The sequence below is a fragment of the Capsicum annuum genome, chromosome 3 (genome assembly GCF_002878395.1).
Source record: "Capsicum annuum cultivar UCD-10X-F1 chromosome 3, UCD10Xv1.1, whole genome shotgun sequence".
NCBI classification, from domain to species: domain Eukaryota; kingdom Viridiplantae; phylum Streptophyta; class Magnoliopsida; order Solanales; family Solanaceae; genus Capsicum; species Capsicum annuum.
This window is the reverse complement of record NC_061113.1, coordinates 201,032,562-201,050,940: the sequence shown is the minus strand read 5'-3', so window position 1 is coordinate 201,050,940 and position 18,379 is coordinate 201,032,562. Positions and strand designations below refer to the sequence as shown.

At 32.2% G+C, this 18,379-nt stretch overlaps 1 protein-coding gene across 1 annotated transcript; it reads right to left on the bottom strand.

Annotated features, from left to right (window-relative positions):
• Positions 1 to 1,482: 1,482 nt before the first annotated feature.
• Positions 1,483 to 3,857, bottom strand: LOC107863351 (molybdenum cofactor sulfurase). Its single transcript, XM_016709237.2, has one exon. The coding sequence runs from the start codon at positions 3,577 to 3,579 to the stop codon at positions 1,672 to 1,674; it is 1,908 nt and encodes a 635-aa protein (XP_016564723.2). The 5' UTR covers positions 3,580 to 3,857; the 3' UTR covers positions 1,483 to 1,671.
• Between the last annotated feature and the right edge of the window lie 14,522 nt (positions 3,858 to 18,379).

Below are 18,379 nucleotides of genomic sequence, written 5' to 3'. Positions count from 1 at the left end.
TAACTTAGTTTGTTGGTGTGACTCAGGGTTGCTTGTACCAATACAAGAAAGTCTGTGATTGGATATGTGGTGTAGTTTGGTGGTTCGTTAGTATCTTGGAAATCCAAGAAACAACACATATTATCTGGAAGCTCAGCTGAAGCTGAGTACAGAAGCATGAATTCAGCTGTAGCAGAACTTACTTGGCTAGAAGAATTGTTTGAAGAGTTAAATGCGTTGGTTCCTAAACCTATCACAGTCCTCAGTGATAGTAAGTCATCCATATAGTTAGCTACTAATCCCATCTTTCATGAGAGAACAAAACATATAGAAATTGATTATCACTTTATCATATACAAAATTAAGAGTGGTTTAGTGCAGTCTTTGTATGTCTCTTCACAGCATCAGGTGGCTGATATGCTAACTAAGAGCATGGGCCATGATCAACATTCTAAACTGTTGAGAAAGCTTGGTTTGCTTAACATTTTGCACCTTTCAGCTTGAGGGGAAGTATTGAAAAGTTCAGGTAACATAGTTGTTGTGATCATTTTCAATTTGCACTGTTACATTGGTTTACTGTACATGTGAGTTAGTTAGTTTGTTAGCTAGTTTGTTAGTCGTCTGGTGAGCTGGCAGCTGAGTGTGTAATGTAGTTAAGGTGAGAAGCTTCTATAAGAAGTACCCACATCTATATATAGATGCTAGTTGTAACAATGCAAGTAGTATGCCAGTTAATAAAACAAGTTCTCTTCTTTCTACTCCTCTGTTCAATGCAGCTTGGTTAAGCAAGCTTTGCACTCGATAGTTGATGAAAGTTTTCAATGTGAAAAGGCAGAGTGATGCTCAGAAGGGTTATTCTTTGTCAAGTGATAAATCATGGATGCTAGATATGATACCTAAACTAGCATTAGCCTTTTGAGACTTTAAGGTCAGGTTATATTATCCTCTTACTCATTTGGCAGAGAAATTTTCCTTTAAGTATATTTTAGTATCCTCTCGAATTTCCATGGTCGGTAACATACAAAATCTTGGGGTAGTACCATTATCTTTTCCCTCATCAAAAGAGAAGTGTTCTAATGGTGTGACCTGTGAATTTGTTATTAAATGTACCTTCTGGTGGTAGATTTATCTCACTGGATTTGCCATAACACTAGCATTCAGTGTTTGAAACTAAAGATCCTTTGTTAGGAACAATTGTGTATCTGCATTTGGTTGCATATGCCTTTTGATGAGTTCTTGCTTAAGAGTGCAATGACTGGGCTACATATGTCAGAAGATGCTACCTGTTATTACATTTTGCACTCATTTGTTGAAAATACAGAACCATGTTTTCTTCGTGAAAATTATGACTTGTTAACCATGTTGTTTATAGAGGGGATTTTTGTGGAGCATAAATTTCTTAAATGCAATTGAATTCTATAACGTTTCTTATCAGTTAATTATAGCTTTCTATCCATTCATCCACATATATTCACAATATATAGGCTACTCAATCAAAGCAAGTTGAAAAAAATGATAAAGAAGTGAACCCAATTCCTTGCTTTCCATATGTGACTTTCTCTCCAAATGTTTGGACTCCCATTTTCATTTTCTGGACAAAAATCCAGTATTTGTTTCCTTTACATTGACAAAAACAAGTATCACACTTCAAAGTCTTTTGCAGTAAAAGAATTGCTGACATAAACTGCTACATTAAACTTCAATCGTTTTCTGGTACAGAGAGCTATATCTCCACCGTTCTTTCTCCACAAAATCTGCATCAAGAAACTGGGCTATGAATGTCCAAAGCCGGTAAACGTCTTCAAAGTTGGCCAGAAAGCCAAGGGCAATGGTAACTACTGATATCCTAAGGTCAGTTTTTTTAGATTTTTTGCTCTCTGCATCGTTTTCGTCACCCTTTTTTCTTTCTATAGTCCGCTGCTTCTCTTCCTCATACTTGTCTGGAAACCACAAGTGTGACAGAAATCCATGGCTGAGAGATATATTGTTTCGGTCAGCAAGTTTCTGAATAAGAATTGGTTCCACCCTTTCTCCTTTCCAGTCAAACAGATTAAATGCCATAGCCGTTCCCCTATCAAATTTTATCTTTGGTCCATAAATTTTGACCAGAGGAAAATGGTCCAATCTATTTGGATGCTGAAGTTTCAGGAGTCCACTAATAAGCCAATTGACTAGATACCTTCTTCTACTACCAATTTGCATCAGTCCCAGCGAATCCACATGATCTAAGCACCTGCATTGAATCTCTACGCTTCCCTTTTCTTCCAGCTTAGTGTTGTTGCCTAGTGTACTAATGGATTGATCTGATTCCTCTTTGCTCTTTTCCTTTGGAGCAACTCCTCCCTCTTTCGTTGAGTTCAAATTGTTTTCAGATTTACCATTGTGAGCTGAATAAGAGCCAGATATATGCAGCTCATCCAGTTTGGTAACAAAGTTGGTTTTTTGTTCAAGCTCCGTGCCACTGCCTGATGAATCTAGTGAATTTAAGAGTTGCGTTGGTGGAATAAGACTTACATTGCCTGTACTAACAGAAGCTTCCAACACCGATACAACTGATTTCTTGACAAGAAGGCACCCGAACCCTGTAGGATTTTCACCAAAAACCTTGTAGAAAGAGCAAATAAGGAAGTCAGGATGGATGAGAGAAAGTCCGAAGCTATCCATGTCCTTTGGTCCCAATGCACATGCATCAAGCAAGACATGCCAACCATTTTCCTGCGCCAAACTCATCCACTGATAAGAGTAACTGGCTCCAGTCACTCTTGACTGAAGGGGGAAAACAAACAGTCCCCTGGATTTCTTTTTCTTCTTATTCTTCCTTATAATTAGTTTCCTGAGTTTTGCGGAGTTAATTCTTAGCCGTGGCCACTTGAATTCTGCCGACATTATGTTGGCCCCTCTTTTTTCTGATGTATTGACCATGGTCTCCAATGCTTCACTCTCATGGTCATAAGCAGTAAGAAGCTTTTGACTAGTTTTGAAAGGGTATGATTCCGCTATAAGCTTGAAAGCTGATGATCTATTAGCAGTAAAAACCAAGGAATATTCATTTGGAGATATGTTAAGAAAATTCATAATCTTTTTCTTGATACTGGATTCCAATTGTGATCCATGACCACCATGTAATAGCTCGGATTTGAGATTGACAGACTTGCAAGATATGTCAAAGAAAGGATAATCGCTCCATTCATGAGACGACGGAGTAGAAGAGGATGTCACCGGGACAAGTGCAGTAACCTGTGATTGAACCTGTGAGTAAGAGAAGAGACCAATGCCAATATAATCCAGGCACACATGATTGGAAACTGACAGATGATAGTATTCTTGATTCCGAATTTTGTCGACTTGGCGAGTTTCTGAATACTTTGGATAGGCTTTGAGGAACTGAGCAAATGATTCTTGATATGAAGGAAGGGATTCATGGTTAGTGAAATGAGTATTTGGGAAGAAAGAGGAAGTTGTTGTGGCTGCAAAGATGTGGCGGCAAGCGGCAGTTGTGCTTTTGATCTTGGAAATAGGCTGCTGGTTCGGATGCTCGAGTAGTATAAGGAGAGGATTTGGGCAACAACCATGAATGCCTGCTACTTTCTCAGTCTCCATCAAGCCTTCTTGATTTTTTTCCTAAACAGTTTGCTGAATTATCTCCATTCAACTATTGCTTTGTATTTGTTTGGTTGTTGCTGTCTATTAGTCAGCTTCAATGTTTAAATAGTGATATGCTTACTTTCAAGAAAATGACTCATAATCATTGTCCTTAAGCGCGTTTTGGGCCAGGTTGCTGAATGTGGGACCTTGGATTATTACTACTATAGATTTCTTTGAGCTACTGTATTTGACCTTTTCTCCATATTCAATAAAGAGAAGTTCTTTCTTTTTCCCCTTTTCATACTCGTTCAAATTTCTAGTTTTTGCTTGCAATATCTGCTAAAGTTGACTCAGCTTTATCAAATTAAAAAAAAAGAGAAAAATAAATCCCTCTCAATATTGTATTATTTGTACTTACTGTGATTCATTTTGCATTTTTAGCTCTATTATCTCACGTGATATTATTTTTGAGGTCACAAGATTCAAAAGATATTTTGATAATATTTGCATCTTTAGTTAAATCACATTCTTAATTCTTTTTTTATATTTTTAAATTTCACTTCCAATTAAACTACGATGTTAAAATATAATTGAAAGAGTAATACAACACCATGTTATTAAGTCAATCTGTCCATACCTTACTTTCAATGCATCCACCTATAGTCTACTCCTTACGGTTCACTCATTTATACACAATAGGAAAACTATAAGAAGTAGCATACTTAAGATTTAAATTATAAAAAATAGCAATACTTTAATGAAATTACATTGTGTAGCAAAACTAACATTATTTTAAGTGTGGTCCCTCACTTACCGTCTTTCAAAAGTTACCGTGTTTAAGATTTCTTTTTTCATGCCCCATATCTTTCTCCTTCCTTTCATTGCTTCAAACTTTACCCTTTTTCACTCTTAATATCAGAGTTTCTCTTTCAAAATTTTTTCCTAGTAAACGCTTTTTGCACAATCTAATAAGGATAGTATTCTTTAATTTCAGGTAACTAATAAATTCAGTTATTGCATATTATCAATTTATCAAAAAAAATTTGTTTTTCATAATTCCCACCATTAGCAACTTCGAATTTGAAATTTTTATGCTCAAATGGAAGAAAAAACATCAAAATCACGTATAAATAAGGGTATACCACCTATTAATTTTTTGTCTGATAATGACCATCTTTTAGTCTTAGATTAACTCAAGACGAAGTATTTAAAGTTGTTTCTACTCCTACAGAGTTGAAGAAATCAATGAGTACAAAGAAGCTTAGGTCCAAGTTTCGTAATGGCTCTTTGAAGATGGCTGATATTTAAAAAAAAAACGATTGAAAAGAACTCCTCCTTCAAAAGACAAAAAAATTAAAAAAATATGAGAAGAAAAGGAAAGCAAAAGAAATTGTAGAGTCAAGTGATGTTGATGGCAATGTTGAAAATTCTTCTGCTAATAAATCGGAAGAAGACAAGGAGTCGGAAGAAGACAAGGAGGAAGAGGTATTTTTTGGTGTATATGTATTTTTATTTACTGATTTATATTTTAGGGATTTCAGTAAAGATGATATTGTTTTAGGGTAATATGTATTTTGATCAAGCCGATATATATTTTGGTGAAACTGATATGTATTTTGATCAAGCTGATAGTTTTGTGTTAATATGTATTTATTTGTATTTCTATGTTAAATATATATGCTAAGTTGCATGTACGGAAAATACATTTATATATGAACAATTTTATGAAGAGGTTTTTACCTATATGGAAATCTGCGCATGTATTTGACATTAGAAATACATATTGTTCAACATACTTGAATAACAACACAGTTATCAAATACATTTTATCCAAAGAATATATATTTTTCTAATAAAAAGCAAATGTATTTTGTCTTTTAAATTTTAAAATACATAACTGCATTTTGTGCTAATATGTATTTTATTTATATTTCTATGTTAATACTTATGCTAAGTTCTATGTATGAAAAATACATTTATTTATGAATTATTTTATGAAGAGGTATTTTTCTATATGTATTATTTTATAATTGATAGGTATTTTGATTACATTGGAGTGTTTGAAATATATATATGCACTTTCATTTATATTGTTGTTATGTTCAATATACATTTAAGCTATATGGAAGCATTTGTATTTTTATGCATACATATCCATTTTCATATGTATTTTTGTGTAGTGATGGTTTTGTATTTATGTTCTGTTCAATATATATATAAATATTTATATGTATTTTGTTGTGGAGTTTATTTGTGTTGTTGCTTTTTATAGTGTTTTAAGGTATTGCTACACATAAGATGAGAAATGTATTTTTTTTTTTGGAAACACAGCTGCTAAATACAAATACACATATTGCTAACTGCATATGTATTTTTGTTCTTACTACATATGTGTTCTTATAAATACAACAACAAAGATTAATACCAACAAATTTCACAAATATACATACTGCTTACTGCAGATGTATTTTGTCTAGTAACTAAGATTAATGCATATGTATTTACCAGTAAACATTGATTACTGTATATTGCTTACTGCTTATGTATTTTTTTACTTAACAGATAACATTGATTACCTTAACTATTCCTTTTAAAGCACATATATCCGTAGTTATTTATACATACAACTACAAATAAATTCATACCAATAAATGCTACAAATATAAATGATCATACCATCATACGGGTACACAAAACCTCGTTCTCTTTGAGTATGACATTAAATTTTTTAATGAGAGTTGTGAATGTATATGAAGCCTCCTATCTATTTTCGCAGTTCTATCTTCCAAATAGTAATCGAACTTCTTCTAGAAAATCATATATCGATAGTTCTCTAGCCGATACAAGTACACTATTTATTGACTCAGCAATGTTAGACTTCAAAGTCCATCCTCTATGAGCTGTTGCATAGCACCTTACTCACTTTTCGTAACCAGTCAATTCCAAATATTTCTTCACTCTAATATCATTTGCCTTAACCTTTTTCATTAACTTGTGAAATTCATACTTTGAATATGATTTGGCCATTGTATAAAAGATCTTCGATAACGCATCGTGTGACTTTCTGTAAAAAAATTTCACGTCCCCCCATAGATATCACATACATGCATAATGCGGTACATCTTTGTATACATCACCAACAGTCTTTATGATGCTTGCATTCCTATCAGAAACAACACACATGTTTTGTCTTTCCCCGTATGCTTCCTTTAGATTCTCAAAGAATTAAGTCCAAGATGCATCATTTTATGAATCACGTACACCATATGCCAAAAAAATATATGTCCTGTATATGTAAATACAATTTGCGCAGTTATACATAAATACACATAGTAACTGTATATATATTTATTAAAGATACTGTTGTAAATATGTATATATTGTTGCAATAAATAGTTTCAAATATATATACTAAAAAGTAAATCTACAACACACATGTACATTATCAACTATACATGTTTCATTCACAAATATTTAAAATAATACATATTTTTTAGATATATATATATATATATATATATATATATATATATATATATATATATATCAGTTATACATATGTATTTTTTTAGAGATATACAAAAATACATTTAACAATTCAAGAAGGTCTACAATGTATTATAAAATATTGCTTACCTGCTCCATCTATGATACATGCGGTTATAAATGTCCCAATATACATTTCTCTTAGATAGCTACCATCAACAACTACGACAAGTCTACAATGTTCGAATCCTTTGATGAATGCACGAAAAGCTATAAATACATATAAGAACTCATTTTCATCCATCTTCTTCATTTTTATATATAACTCAGGATAAGTGTTGTTCTAAACATATAAGTAGGATGGTAATTTACCATAAAATGCTGATGGTTCCCCCTCAATTCTTCTAACGCTCCTTCCTTGTCCCTCCAACATAAAGTGTATGGGAAATCCATACCAAATTCTTCCTTCATGCCACTTCTTATTTCAGTCGCGCTGCATTTTTCGTTCGTGATTTCTGAATTTTTATTTAACCATACCACCTATCAACATGCTACTAGCATGTATCTTGGGATAAACCTTGCCCTTCACTGGGCAAGTATGTTCCGATACGAATTCTATAATTCTGAACGTCCTAGAATCTCCCTTACAAGAGGCACAACATAAAAAATTACAATTACCTAATTTCCACACCAATGTATAACTGCATTCAACAAATTTTAATACAATCAAAATGCATATCCAAACTCATTCTAAACATGAAAAAATTAATCTAGAATGTACGTACCATTTCTAACTAGACCTTTCACTTTGCATTTGAAATTTCTCCCTAATTGTATAATCCTTCGTGAATGACTTTTAAAAAAATTCGTCAAGTATACCTGGTCTTCCACAATATTCTTATGATATGGGTCTGAGATAATCACTTGAATTGTATCCATCTCAAATACATCTAATGCTGTTGTATTTTTAGAAATCACTAACGCACCTTCAGTAGCTGTATTTAACACTTGATGTAAATTGTTATACATGTCTCTTCTTTCAACAACACATACAGATAAATTTCCAAAGGTGCTCACAATATCTTAATCCAAAATGCTTACATATAAAGGAAGGCAATTCATGTCTTTTATCTCTTTCTTTTGCAAAATAAATACCTTTAAACCCATATCATTATGTATTTGTATTTGACCTGCATTACCAGTGATTTGAAATACAATTTGAATACGTTTGCTGCTCAAATCCACTTTAATGTGAGATACCAAAAGATTGTGTAGTTCATTGTATGATGCTGTCGTGCTCAACAATATTGCATTAGTAATGAACTCTTCATATTTTTTTTTCATATGTCCACCTTCCAGAGTGCTTCACGAGAATAGGGATGCTTTTCATTGTTAATTTATTTCACCAAAATACACAAAAATACATATTTATAAGTTGTCAGTAGTTACAATATAAAATTACACAAACAAAATTCAATAAAACTTCTATAGTTATTAACGTAAATAATATATACTTATATATCCAAAAACTCCAGTAGAAAATACAATTACAAAATATTTGTTAAACTAAAAATACAAACACAGCCAAAAATTCAGCCAAAAATACAATTACAAAATATTCATTAAATATTAATACAAACAAATCCACAACCTTAATAATCGAACACAACTAAAATATCCATAATCGAACTTTTCGTAAATACAAATATACTCTTGCATTTCGAGAACTAGAACTCTAAAAAAGTTGAATTTGAGCAGCTTGAAAAATCAATTTTGATCACTACTTTTTTATATCAGTTCAATTTACGGTTGCATTACCCTTTACTCGAAATTCATTTACCAAATATTCAAAAATAAATTAACAGCTACACAAGAAAATTGAACGAATCCTCAATAGATAAAAAATTTTTTTGAACCAAATAACTTTAATGGTTCAAACAAAAAATAAGAACAAATTTTTTATAGATTTCATAAAGATACTAATGAAATTGAGATGGAAAAGATATTATGATTACATAACTTCAACAGCAGTAGTCGTTGAATTTGCAATCGATAGTTGAATTTGAATAAATTGAACAGAAGAAGTTGCAGTTTAATTTGATTCAACAGCATTAATGGTTACATTCGGAACTGATCGTTGAATTCAAAGAAATTTAATAGACAAAGATTTAGTTAAATTTGATTCAACAACTATGATGGTTGAATTTCAAACTGATGGTTGAATTCGTAGAAATTGAATAAAAAAAGTTTTAGTTGATTTTGATTTTGATTTTTTTTGGATGGACACGTTAATGAGAAACTGAAATTTGAATTTTTATTATTGTTGTTAACAAATAACGAAAATCATGTAATTTAAGAGGTTTTAATGAAAAAGGAATCTACACATTTAATTCATGGGTAATACACCATATTTACCTCAACTGATTTGAGTTAAATATGGGCAATAAAATGATTTGTATATGTATTTTTATAGCAACAGTTTGTTAAAATACAAAATAAAAGTTGCTACTTTAAGTAATTATGAAAGTGTTGCTATGAATCTCATAATTATGGTCTCAAGTATGTTATTTGTGAATTTTTCCTTATGCTATATTACCCCTTATATTTGGGCCTCTAACTAATCAAATACTTTTTCCCCTTTTTGAGGGTTGGGGACGGAGTCAAGAAATTTAAGAAAGGAAATTCAAAAACTATAATTTTTTGATGTAGAAGATATGAATTTCTATCGAGGGAATTCAACAAATTCTATATGCATGAAAGTTTTGTTTTTCTTCTTTTTTGCACCAACAACCTCTATATAGATGAAAATTTTATTTTTTCCTCTTTCTTGCATAATGTAATCTTTCGACATTAAGGATTCATTTGAATTTTCTTCACCAAAGATAGTGCATGATGGCAGAGGTGCTTAAAAGAAAGTAAAGAACCAGTAAAGACAATGCCAAGTCATGAACTAATTTTATTTGTCAAGCTTTGATGTGCAAAGTTATTTAATACATATGCTGATGGAAATAATAAGTCATGGTGCAATAGACAAATTAAGAGTAAGTTATTTTGGACTAATTAGAAAGAGAGAAAAAAGAGAGGCAAAAATGTAGTAGTGGGGAGGTAAGAGAAGAATTGATGAGAAGTTAGAAGAGAAGAGGACTAAGTTGTTTGAACTCGAGTGCAGGTGTTTGATACGAGTGCAGATGTTCGATCAGATTCCTCAAGATATAAAATTTAAGATTTGGAGATATGAATTTGTTTAAAAATAATTTCAATATTTATTAAAAGAGTAATATGCCTAATTATAGCAGATTCTATGTAAAACTTAACTTGCAACATATTTCGAAGAGAAAATAATGCTCAAGGCGTAGGACTATTCAAAACCGAATCGCAACCGTTAATTCAACTGAAAAATTAGTTTATTGACTTATTGGTAGTGGGTTATAGAATTAATGGTCAAAGAATAAATTAATTTTTTTTTAATTAATGGATAATTGACGCGGAGGCGAATTACTCAATTTTCTTATCAAGTAAACTGTTAACCGATTAAGAAAGATTATAATATTTTTACCCTAGATATATCAAGTATCTTTTGTAAATCCAACACATGAAACTTCATTTATTGTATCTTTACTTCTTATCTTGGAAAATAACAAGTCAATTGGGGGTTTGGGCCACAAGTGACAAAAGAGTTTTAAAATGAGGTGTAGGTGACACAAGTTGTAATTATTAGTTGGAGGTGACAATTACTTTATTATGGATTAAGAAAGTTGAGGAAGTTTGAAAATAACCCAGAAGTTTTTAAATTTACACTTTGATCCTAATATTTACCTAAAATAACAAGAAACGGAGGGGAAAAAAGCATTTCTCTCTCTCTCTCTCATCCATTGTTGTTTTCTCTCTCTTAGTGATTTTTATTGTTCATTATTTTTGCTGCTTTATTCATCATCTTCTGCTTCATTATCATCATTTTCTACTTCATTATCATCTTCATCTTCTTCTTTTCGACCAATTATTGTTGTTGTTGTTATTGGTACAACACTACTGTTGCGATCTGACCAATTTCTTAGGTCAAATTTTATTTACTACATCACTTTCCACTTTGGCATTACTTCATAGGTGACTTGGGTAAGTAAAATTATGGTGTTTATTTGTATTTGTCATCTGGGTACAATTTTATTTTTCCAACAATGGATAGAACCCCGATCATAAATCCAACATAAGTGCCCACAATTTAAACAGATTAAACATCTGGTGCATCAAATGAGTAATCTGTTGCATCAGAAGATTTATCTGTTGCATCAGACTATTTATCTGTTGCATCAGAATATTTATCTGTTGCATCAGACGTATTATCTGTTGCATCAGACATATTATCTATTGTATCAAGATGTTTATCTGTTGCACCAGACTAATTATCTATTGCAACGACTGATTAATCTGTTTGGAACAACACAAATCAGCCTCTGCCACAAACCCAATAGATAACCAATATGTTTCAACTCTTGCTCTTACTACTAGATTCAAAATTATTCCTTATGTTCAATTACCCATCCCAAATTTCCTAATTTGATTTTTCATTTTACTTGTCTTTTTCATTAATCAAGAAAAGATTAAAAAAAATCCATGTTTTACCCTTTGCATTAATCACTTTTTCTTCAAATTAAAATGGAAACATCATTTAATAGGGGGACTATACGCCGACCGACGTTAAAAGCTTTCTTCTCTTATGAAATTTCAATTGAATAGCAAACAATGATTATTTCAAACACATCCACTATCCCACCAACTGATCAGTGGGTTATGGTAAACTAGACATATTATTAATATTTTTTTTAATCAATATGGGATCTCAATTTGGGACGGGTAATTTGAGATGGAGGGAGTACAAATTAAAACGTCAGAGCCAAGCAACAAACTAGTCATCTGTTGAAACAGACTATTTATCTGTTGCATCAGACTTCTTATCCGTTGCAACATGAATAATCTGTTTTTAACAACAAATCAGCCCCTGCCACAAACCCAATAGATAAATCTTGTTATTGCTATTGGATTCTAAATTATTTCTTTTTATCGTCGACATGTTTGTTGAGAAGATAATTGACAAAATGAAAATTAAATATGGATTAAAACGTCAAAGATCAAACATAATTTTTCTATTAAACAAAAACAAATAAAAATACATATAATAGACTAAAAGAAAAATAATAATCTAATTATTATTATTATCATCATCATCATCATTGCTAGCCGACCAATCTTCAACCGGAAGTAGCAAGGCCCTCCTCAGTCTGCGTATCTCATGGAGCATTCTTGCTCTAACTCCTCCTAGTTCCCATTGTAGGTCACGAACTTGATTTCAAAGTTCATTCACGGCGTCTTGCAGGAAAGCAACGTCCCACACTGGGTTAGCCATAATCTTCTAAAGTGTAATATGAAAGACGAGATGCAATAAATAAATGTTAGCCATAATCTTCTAAAGTTTAAAATGAAAGACGAGATGCAATAAATAAATAGAGTGTAGTTGAATGAACAATTGAGTAAGGAGGGACCTATTTATAGAGGATTGAATTTGAATGAGAGGCTAAAAGGCACGGTTTTTCATCTCCATTCATTAATTATATTTTTTTTTTATTAAATTAAGAAAATAAATGTCGTGATATAAGTCATGACTTTTTAGATTATTATTATTAATTAGTTCTTTCAAAGAACCATTTTTATTGAGTTGTAATAATAGATTCTATATGTATTGTATCAGATAATACATTTGTGACAACAAATATATTATCTATTGCAATAAATATAAAATATTTTGCATCAGATTACCTATCCGTTGCAACATATAATCTAACTGTTCACCTCCATTTATTAATTATATTTTTTATTAATGTGAAAAGTAATGACCTAATTAAATCAAGAAATATTGTGATAAATCATGACTTTTCAAATTATTATTATTAATTAGTTCTTTTCAAGAACCATTTTTATCAAGTTGTGATGACAAATTCAATATCGGTTGCATCAGATAAATCATCTGTGACAACAGATATATCATCTGTTGCAATAATAGTGAACCTGTTGCATCAGATAATATATTTGTTGCAACATATAATCTACTTTTTTTAAAAAAAATTATCATCACATCATTAATTCAAATTTGCTTACTTTTTTATTTTATAAATAAAAAAAACAACTTTTCAAATTCCTTAATAAAATAATAACCATTTTATTATATAATAAATAATTTTAAAAAATAAATTCAAAAATAAAAATGGTGAAAAGTCACGATCAGTTATTAAAATTAAATAACCGTTCTTTTACGGTTATAAATTGTGTTTATCATTTATTTTCTTATTATTTATTTACGAAATATTTTTCATATTGAATAATCGGAAAGTCATGTCTTTTCACCATTTCAATAACAATAATAACCCTTTTTTATTAATAACCTCCAAGAGCAACATATGATCGATCCGTCATAGAAGATTAACCTCTGTTGACACAAATTGCTCAATCCCTACCACCATCTGCCGACATGTTGAGAACAACGAATAAACAGAATGATTATTAAATACTAAATAAGAATTAAAAATTCAAAGTCGACAACAAAATGAAATGAAAAGTTCATAGATTTTTGAATCCCTTGGGAAGATCCGATATACAAAAGGAGGAAATACATGTGCTAAAATTTAAAACATTACCTAATTATTATTACTACTATTACTATTATTGTCAATCAGACATTTTTCATCTGGTAAGCTTGCTCCGAAGTCAGCCAAATATCTCTGGAGTTTGTCAAACTACCTTTGAAGTTCACGCAAGAACTTAATATGAATATTCTTGTACGAATCTGGATCATCTATATTTGTAAGGAGGGACCTATTTATAAATTATTGTATCTCGGAAAGAAAAGAAAACTTCTTTAAAATAAATCTAACAGATGGGTAATCTGTTGCAAAATATATTCTTTCTGTTAGATAACTTATAACATACTGGAAATCTTTTGCAACAGATGTATATATCTGTTTGATTTCTGTAACAAGTTGATCAACTGTCGTAACAAATGTCTCCAATTATTTGACAATATAAATAGATGTGTCATCTGTTGCAACTAGCTAGTCATCTATTTATTCAATTTAAGCCATAGATGGGCTAAGAAGAATAAGGTGCGTGCAGATGGATCCACTCTCATATGTGTGGGTGTTAAGTATGTATTATTGACAAGGTCACCGGGACAACACTACAATGTATAATATTTTTGTGAATGCAGGTTTTAACCAATTAGGCATTGATCATTCAAATAAGATCCTGCATTGTACCGTTAAGTTTGATGGGTTCGAAATTGATAAGGCTGAGGACCTCATGAAGATGGTGCAGATACCTTGTTACAAATTACTGACGGTTGTTGCTCGTGTTTATGTGTGTCAAGTTTAGAGAAGGGATCAATATTTGTCGTCACTACAGAGAGACAATAGCGATTGGACTTAACTTTAAGTGTACATTGGACCCTTAGAGGGCCCTCAAAGCCTCCCACTGCATCAAACAAGAATGGAAAACCAATAGAAATTCCTCTGGCCAAAATTTATATGGTTAGGTTGCTCGCTCGGGGTGATGATTATATACCAGAAGGTGCGGTAGGAGAATGCCTTTGAGGGAAAATGGGTGGTTGATGAAAGACTATATCATCTGAGAGCTAATTGAAGAAGAGACATAGGGTAGAAAGTAACTTCTAACGAATCTGGCCGATGGAATTATCTTAACAGATGAAAAATTTGAATCAAGTACAAATATGAAAGTGTATCCGATAATGTAATTTTGTCTGTTGTCTCTCTAAAAGAAAACTAATACAGATGGACACTTTACTAGGGAGCGCGTGGTAGGGATTATCACCTAGGTAGAAAATAGGAGAAAACCAACAAAGTAGCCTCACGGGCATCGAGGGTTGAAATAATGTTCAGCAAGTCTAGAAAACTTACACCAACAACAACTGCAGTTAAAATAAGGAAACTAAGTGAAGGCGGTAATTTCTGAATTTTAAATTTCATCCTATGCCTTCTTGTTTGTGTTTCCGATCAGGTCCACTACCGTTGACCTAATCGGAACCACAAACGAGATTAAAAGGAAAATAGAGTATCATTACTTCCTTAGCAATATGGATTAATTGATTGTGTTTTCTTTCCTTAGCATGCTTTCAACATTTCTTGGAGAAGATCAGATGCTTGCTGTAGCAAGTGAATCCCGATAATTTTCAAGCTTTCCTCCAGCTTGCTAATTCTGTATTCAAGCTGGTCGTTGCTGTCTTCGAAGTTGGTAAGGAATTCCTCATCTCTTGTGAGCTCGATCAGGAATACTACCTTCAAAGTTGTGGCATTCTAGAAGCCCTTTAGAACAATTTTTTCATAAGCCTTAAAGGATACATGAAGGGTCGCTGTGTTTGTTTTAGGTCAAAATGTGTTGATGCACATTGGAGATGTGATCCCAATAGTTGAACAACATACTTTTATCAAGCATTGCTCTATGCGTCTTGCTCAACTAATTTGATAAATTAGTAAGCATGAAGTTATATAGCATGTGATCTAAACTAGCTCTACCAAGCCTATCAAACATTACGTAACTCTGAGCTCATTACCCTATCAAAAAAATATGCCTGAGCTAGTGCACAAATCAAACAAGCTCAATCGGTCAGCCTTTCTGCTGATCACTCTTCTCCAATATAGATGACAAGATATCTGCTATGCAAAAATCTATACCGTCGCCAGACATGCTTGCCTAAGAGCAATTCTTCAGAAGACATCAACAAATATCTTCAGAAGAATTACTCCCAGGCAATCATGTCTGGCGATGGTGTAGACTTTTGCATAGCAGATATATTGTCATCTATATTGAAGAAGAGCAATCAGTAGAAAGGCTAAGAGTTGAGCTCGTTAGATTTGTGCGCTAACTAGGTCATATTTTTTATAGGGTAGTGAGCTTGGAGTTACGTAACATTTGATAGGCTGGGTAGAGCCGGTTTAGATCACATGCTGCGTAAATCTATGCTTACTAATTTATCAAATTGGTTGAGTAAGATGCATGGAGCAATGCTTGATAAAAGTATGTTGTTCAACTGTTAGGACCATATCTTCAACGTGCACTAACACATTTTGACCTAAAACAAACAAGCGATCCTCCATGCATCCTTTAAGGCTTCTGAAGAAAGTGTTCTGAAGGGCTTCTAGAATGCCACAACTTTAAAGTTAGTGTTCCTGGTCGAGCTCACAAGAGATGATGAACTCCTTACCAACTTCGAAGATGAAAACAACCAGCTTAAATACAGAATCAGCAAGTTGGAGGCAAGCTTGAAAATTATCAGAATTTACATACTACAGCAAACATCTGATCTTTTTCAAGAAATGTTGAAAGCATGCTAAGGCAAAAAAAACACAATCAATTATAACCATATTGCTAAGAAATAAATGATACTCAATTTTCCTTTCAATCTCGTTTGTGGTTTCGATTAGGTCAACGATAGTGGACCTGGTAAAAAACACAAACAAAAAGGCATGGAATGAAATTTAAAATTTAAAAATTGTCTTCTTTTCTAGATTCCTTATTTTAACTGCAGTTGCTGTTGATGTAAGTTTTCTAGACTTGTTGTACATTATTTCAACCCTCGATGCTCGTGAGGCTGCTTTGTTGGTCTTCTCCCATTTTCTATCTAGGTGATAATCCCAACTACGCAGCTCCCTAGCAAAGTGTCCATCTACATTATTTTTCTTTCGGATAGACAATAGACGAAATTACATTATCGGATACACTTTTAGATTTGCACTTGATTCAGATTTCACATCTGTTAAGATAATTCCATTGGCTATATTTGCTAAAAGTTACTTTCTACCCTATGTCTCTTCTTTAATTAGCTCTCAGATGATATAATCTTTCATCAACCACCCATTTTCCCTCGAAGGCGTTCTCCTACCGCACCTTCTGGCGTATAATCATCATCCCGAGAGAGCAACCTAATCATATAAATTTGGGCTAGGGCAATAACTATATTGGTTTTTCATTTTAGTTAGATGTAGTGCTAAGCTTCGAAGGCCCCCTAAGGGTCAAATGCACCCTAAAAGTTAGTTCAATCACTATTGAATCTCTTTACAATGAAACCAAAACTAGATCCCTTTACAATGCTTAACAAATAAATATAAGCAACAACCGACACTAAATCTTAACAGAGTATCAAAACTATATTCACGGTCTCTTAGCCTTATTAGTTCGAACCTACCAAAATTAACTGTAAAATTGCAGACATCTTGTTTGAACGATCTATGACTAATCAGTAAAAACAACATTCACAAAATCAGTGCACTCTATGTATGTTTCCACGATAATATTATCAGTAATACATACCTCCTACATATGAAGTGGTTCCATCTGCAAGCAGCTTATTCCTTCGAACCCATCTTTACTGCAAACTTTTGTGATGGTTCTACAAAAGTTGATCAACTGTCAGTTCCTTATATCTACAAAGAAGAGGAAAAAAATTGATGTCACAAAAAGAACATTATCCATCTGTTGCATCATATGTGGAGTCTGTTGCAACAGATATGGAGTCTGATGAAATACATCAAACCATCCTTTCTGGTGGTTTGATTTGTTCCAACAGTTTCTCCATCTGTTGCAACATCAACAATAGCATAAACATTAACAACAAAGAAACAACAATATTTGTTCCAACAATATCATCAACAACAAAGAAGCAATATCCTTTGATCCAGAATCATCAAAAACACCACACCATAAGTTCCAACAATGCCAACCCCACCAACAATATCAATAACTGCATTAACAATAAAGAAACAAACAAAATACATACCAAAAAATGATACTGCCAATAAGGCTTTTAAAATTCTCCCAACAGATGATTTTTTTCACATATTGTAATAAAAATTCTTGGTTTGTTTATTCAACACTTAAAAGTTCTTTCAAAATTTTTAATAAATATGATATGGGTAAATAGTAATTAAATAAAAAAACAGATATAAATAACTTACAAAGAAGAAGACGAGAATGAAAAAGCAATAATGAACCATACCTTAATATCAAAAAAGAGATCAAAACAATAATTTTAGTTGAGGAAAAATATGGATCGGTTTAGATCTGAAAGGATCTTTATGAGAAGAGAAGACAAAAGAGAGAAAAAAGGTTGTGACCCTAAAGAGGAGAGAAAAAAAGAGTTGAGAGTTGAATAAAATAAAATGCAGTTGAAGAAAAAGATGAGATAATTTCTATAGATGTATTATGTACGTAGACGTGGGGATTTTCAATATTCATTAATTAATATTCATTAATTTCATAAATAATTTGA

Bases quoted from the DNA above. Each gene is read 5' to 3' on its own strand.
- LOC107863351 (XM_016709237.2), bottom strand. From the start codon at position 3,579: ATGGAGACTGAGAAAGTAGCAGGCATTCATGGTTGTTGCCCAAATCCT.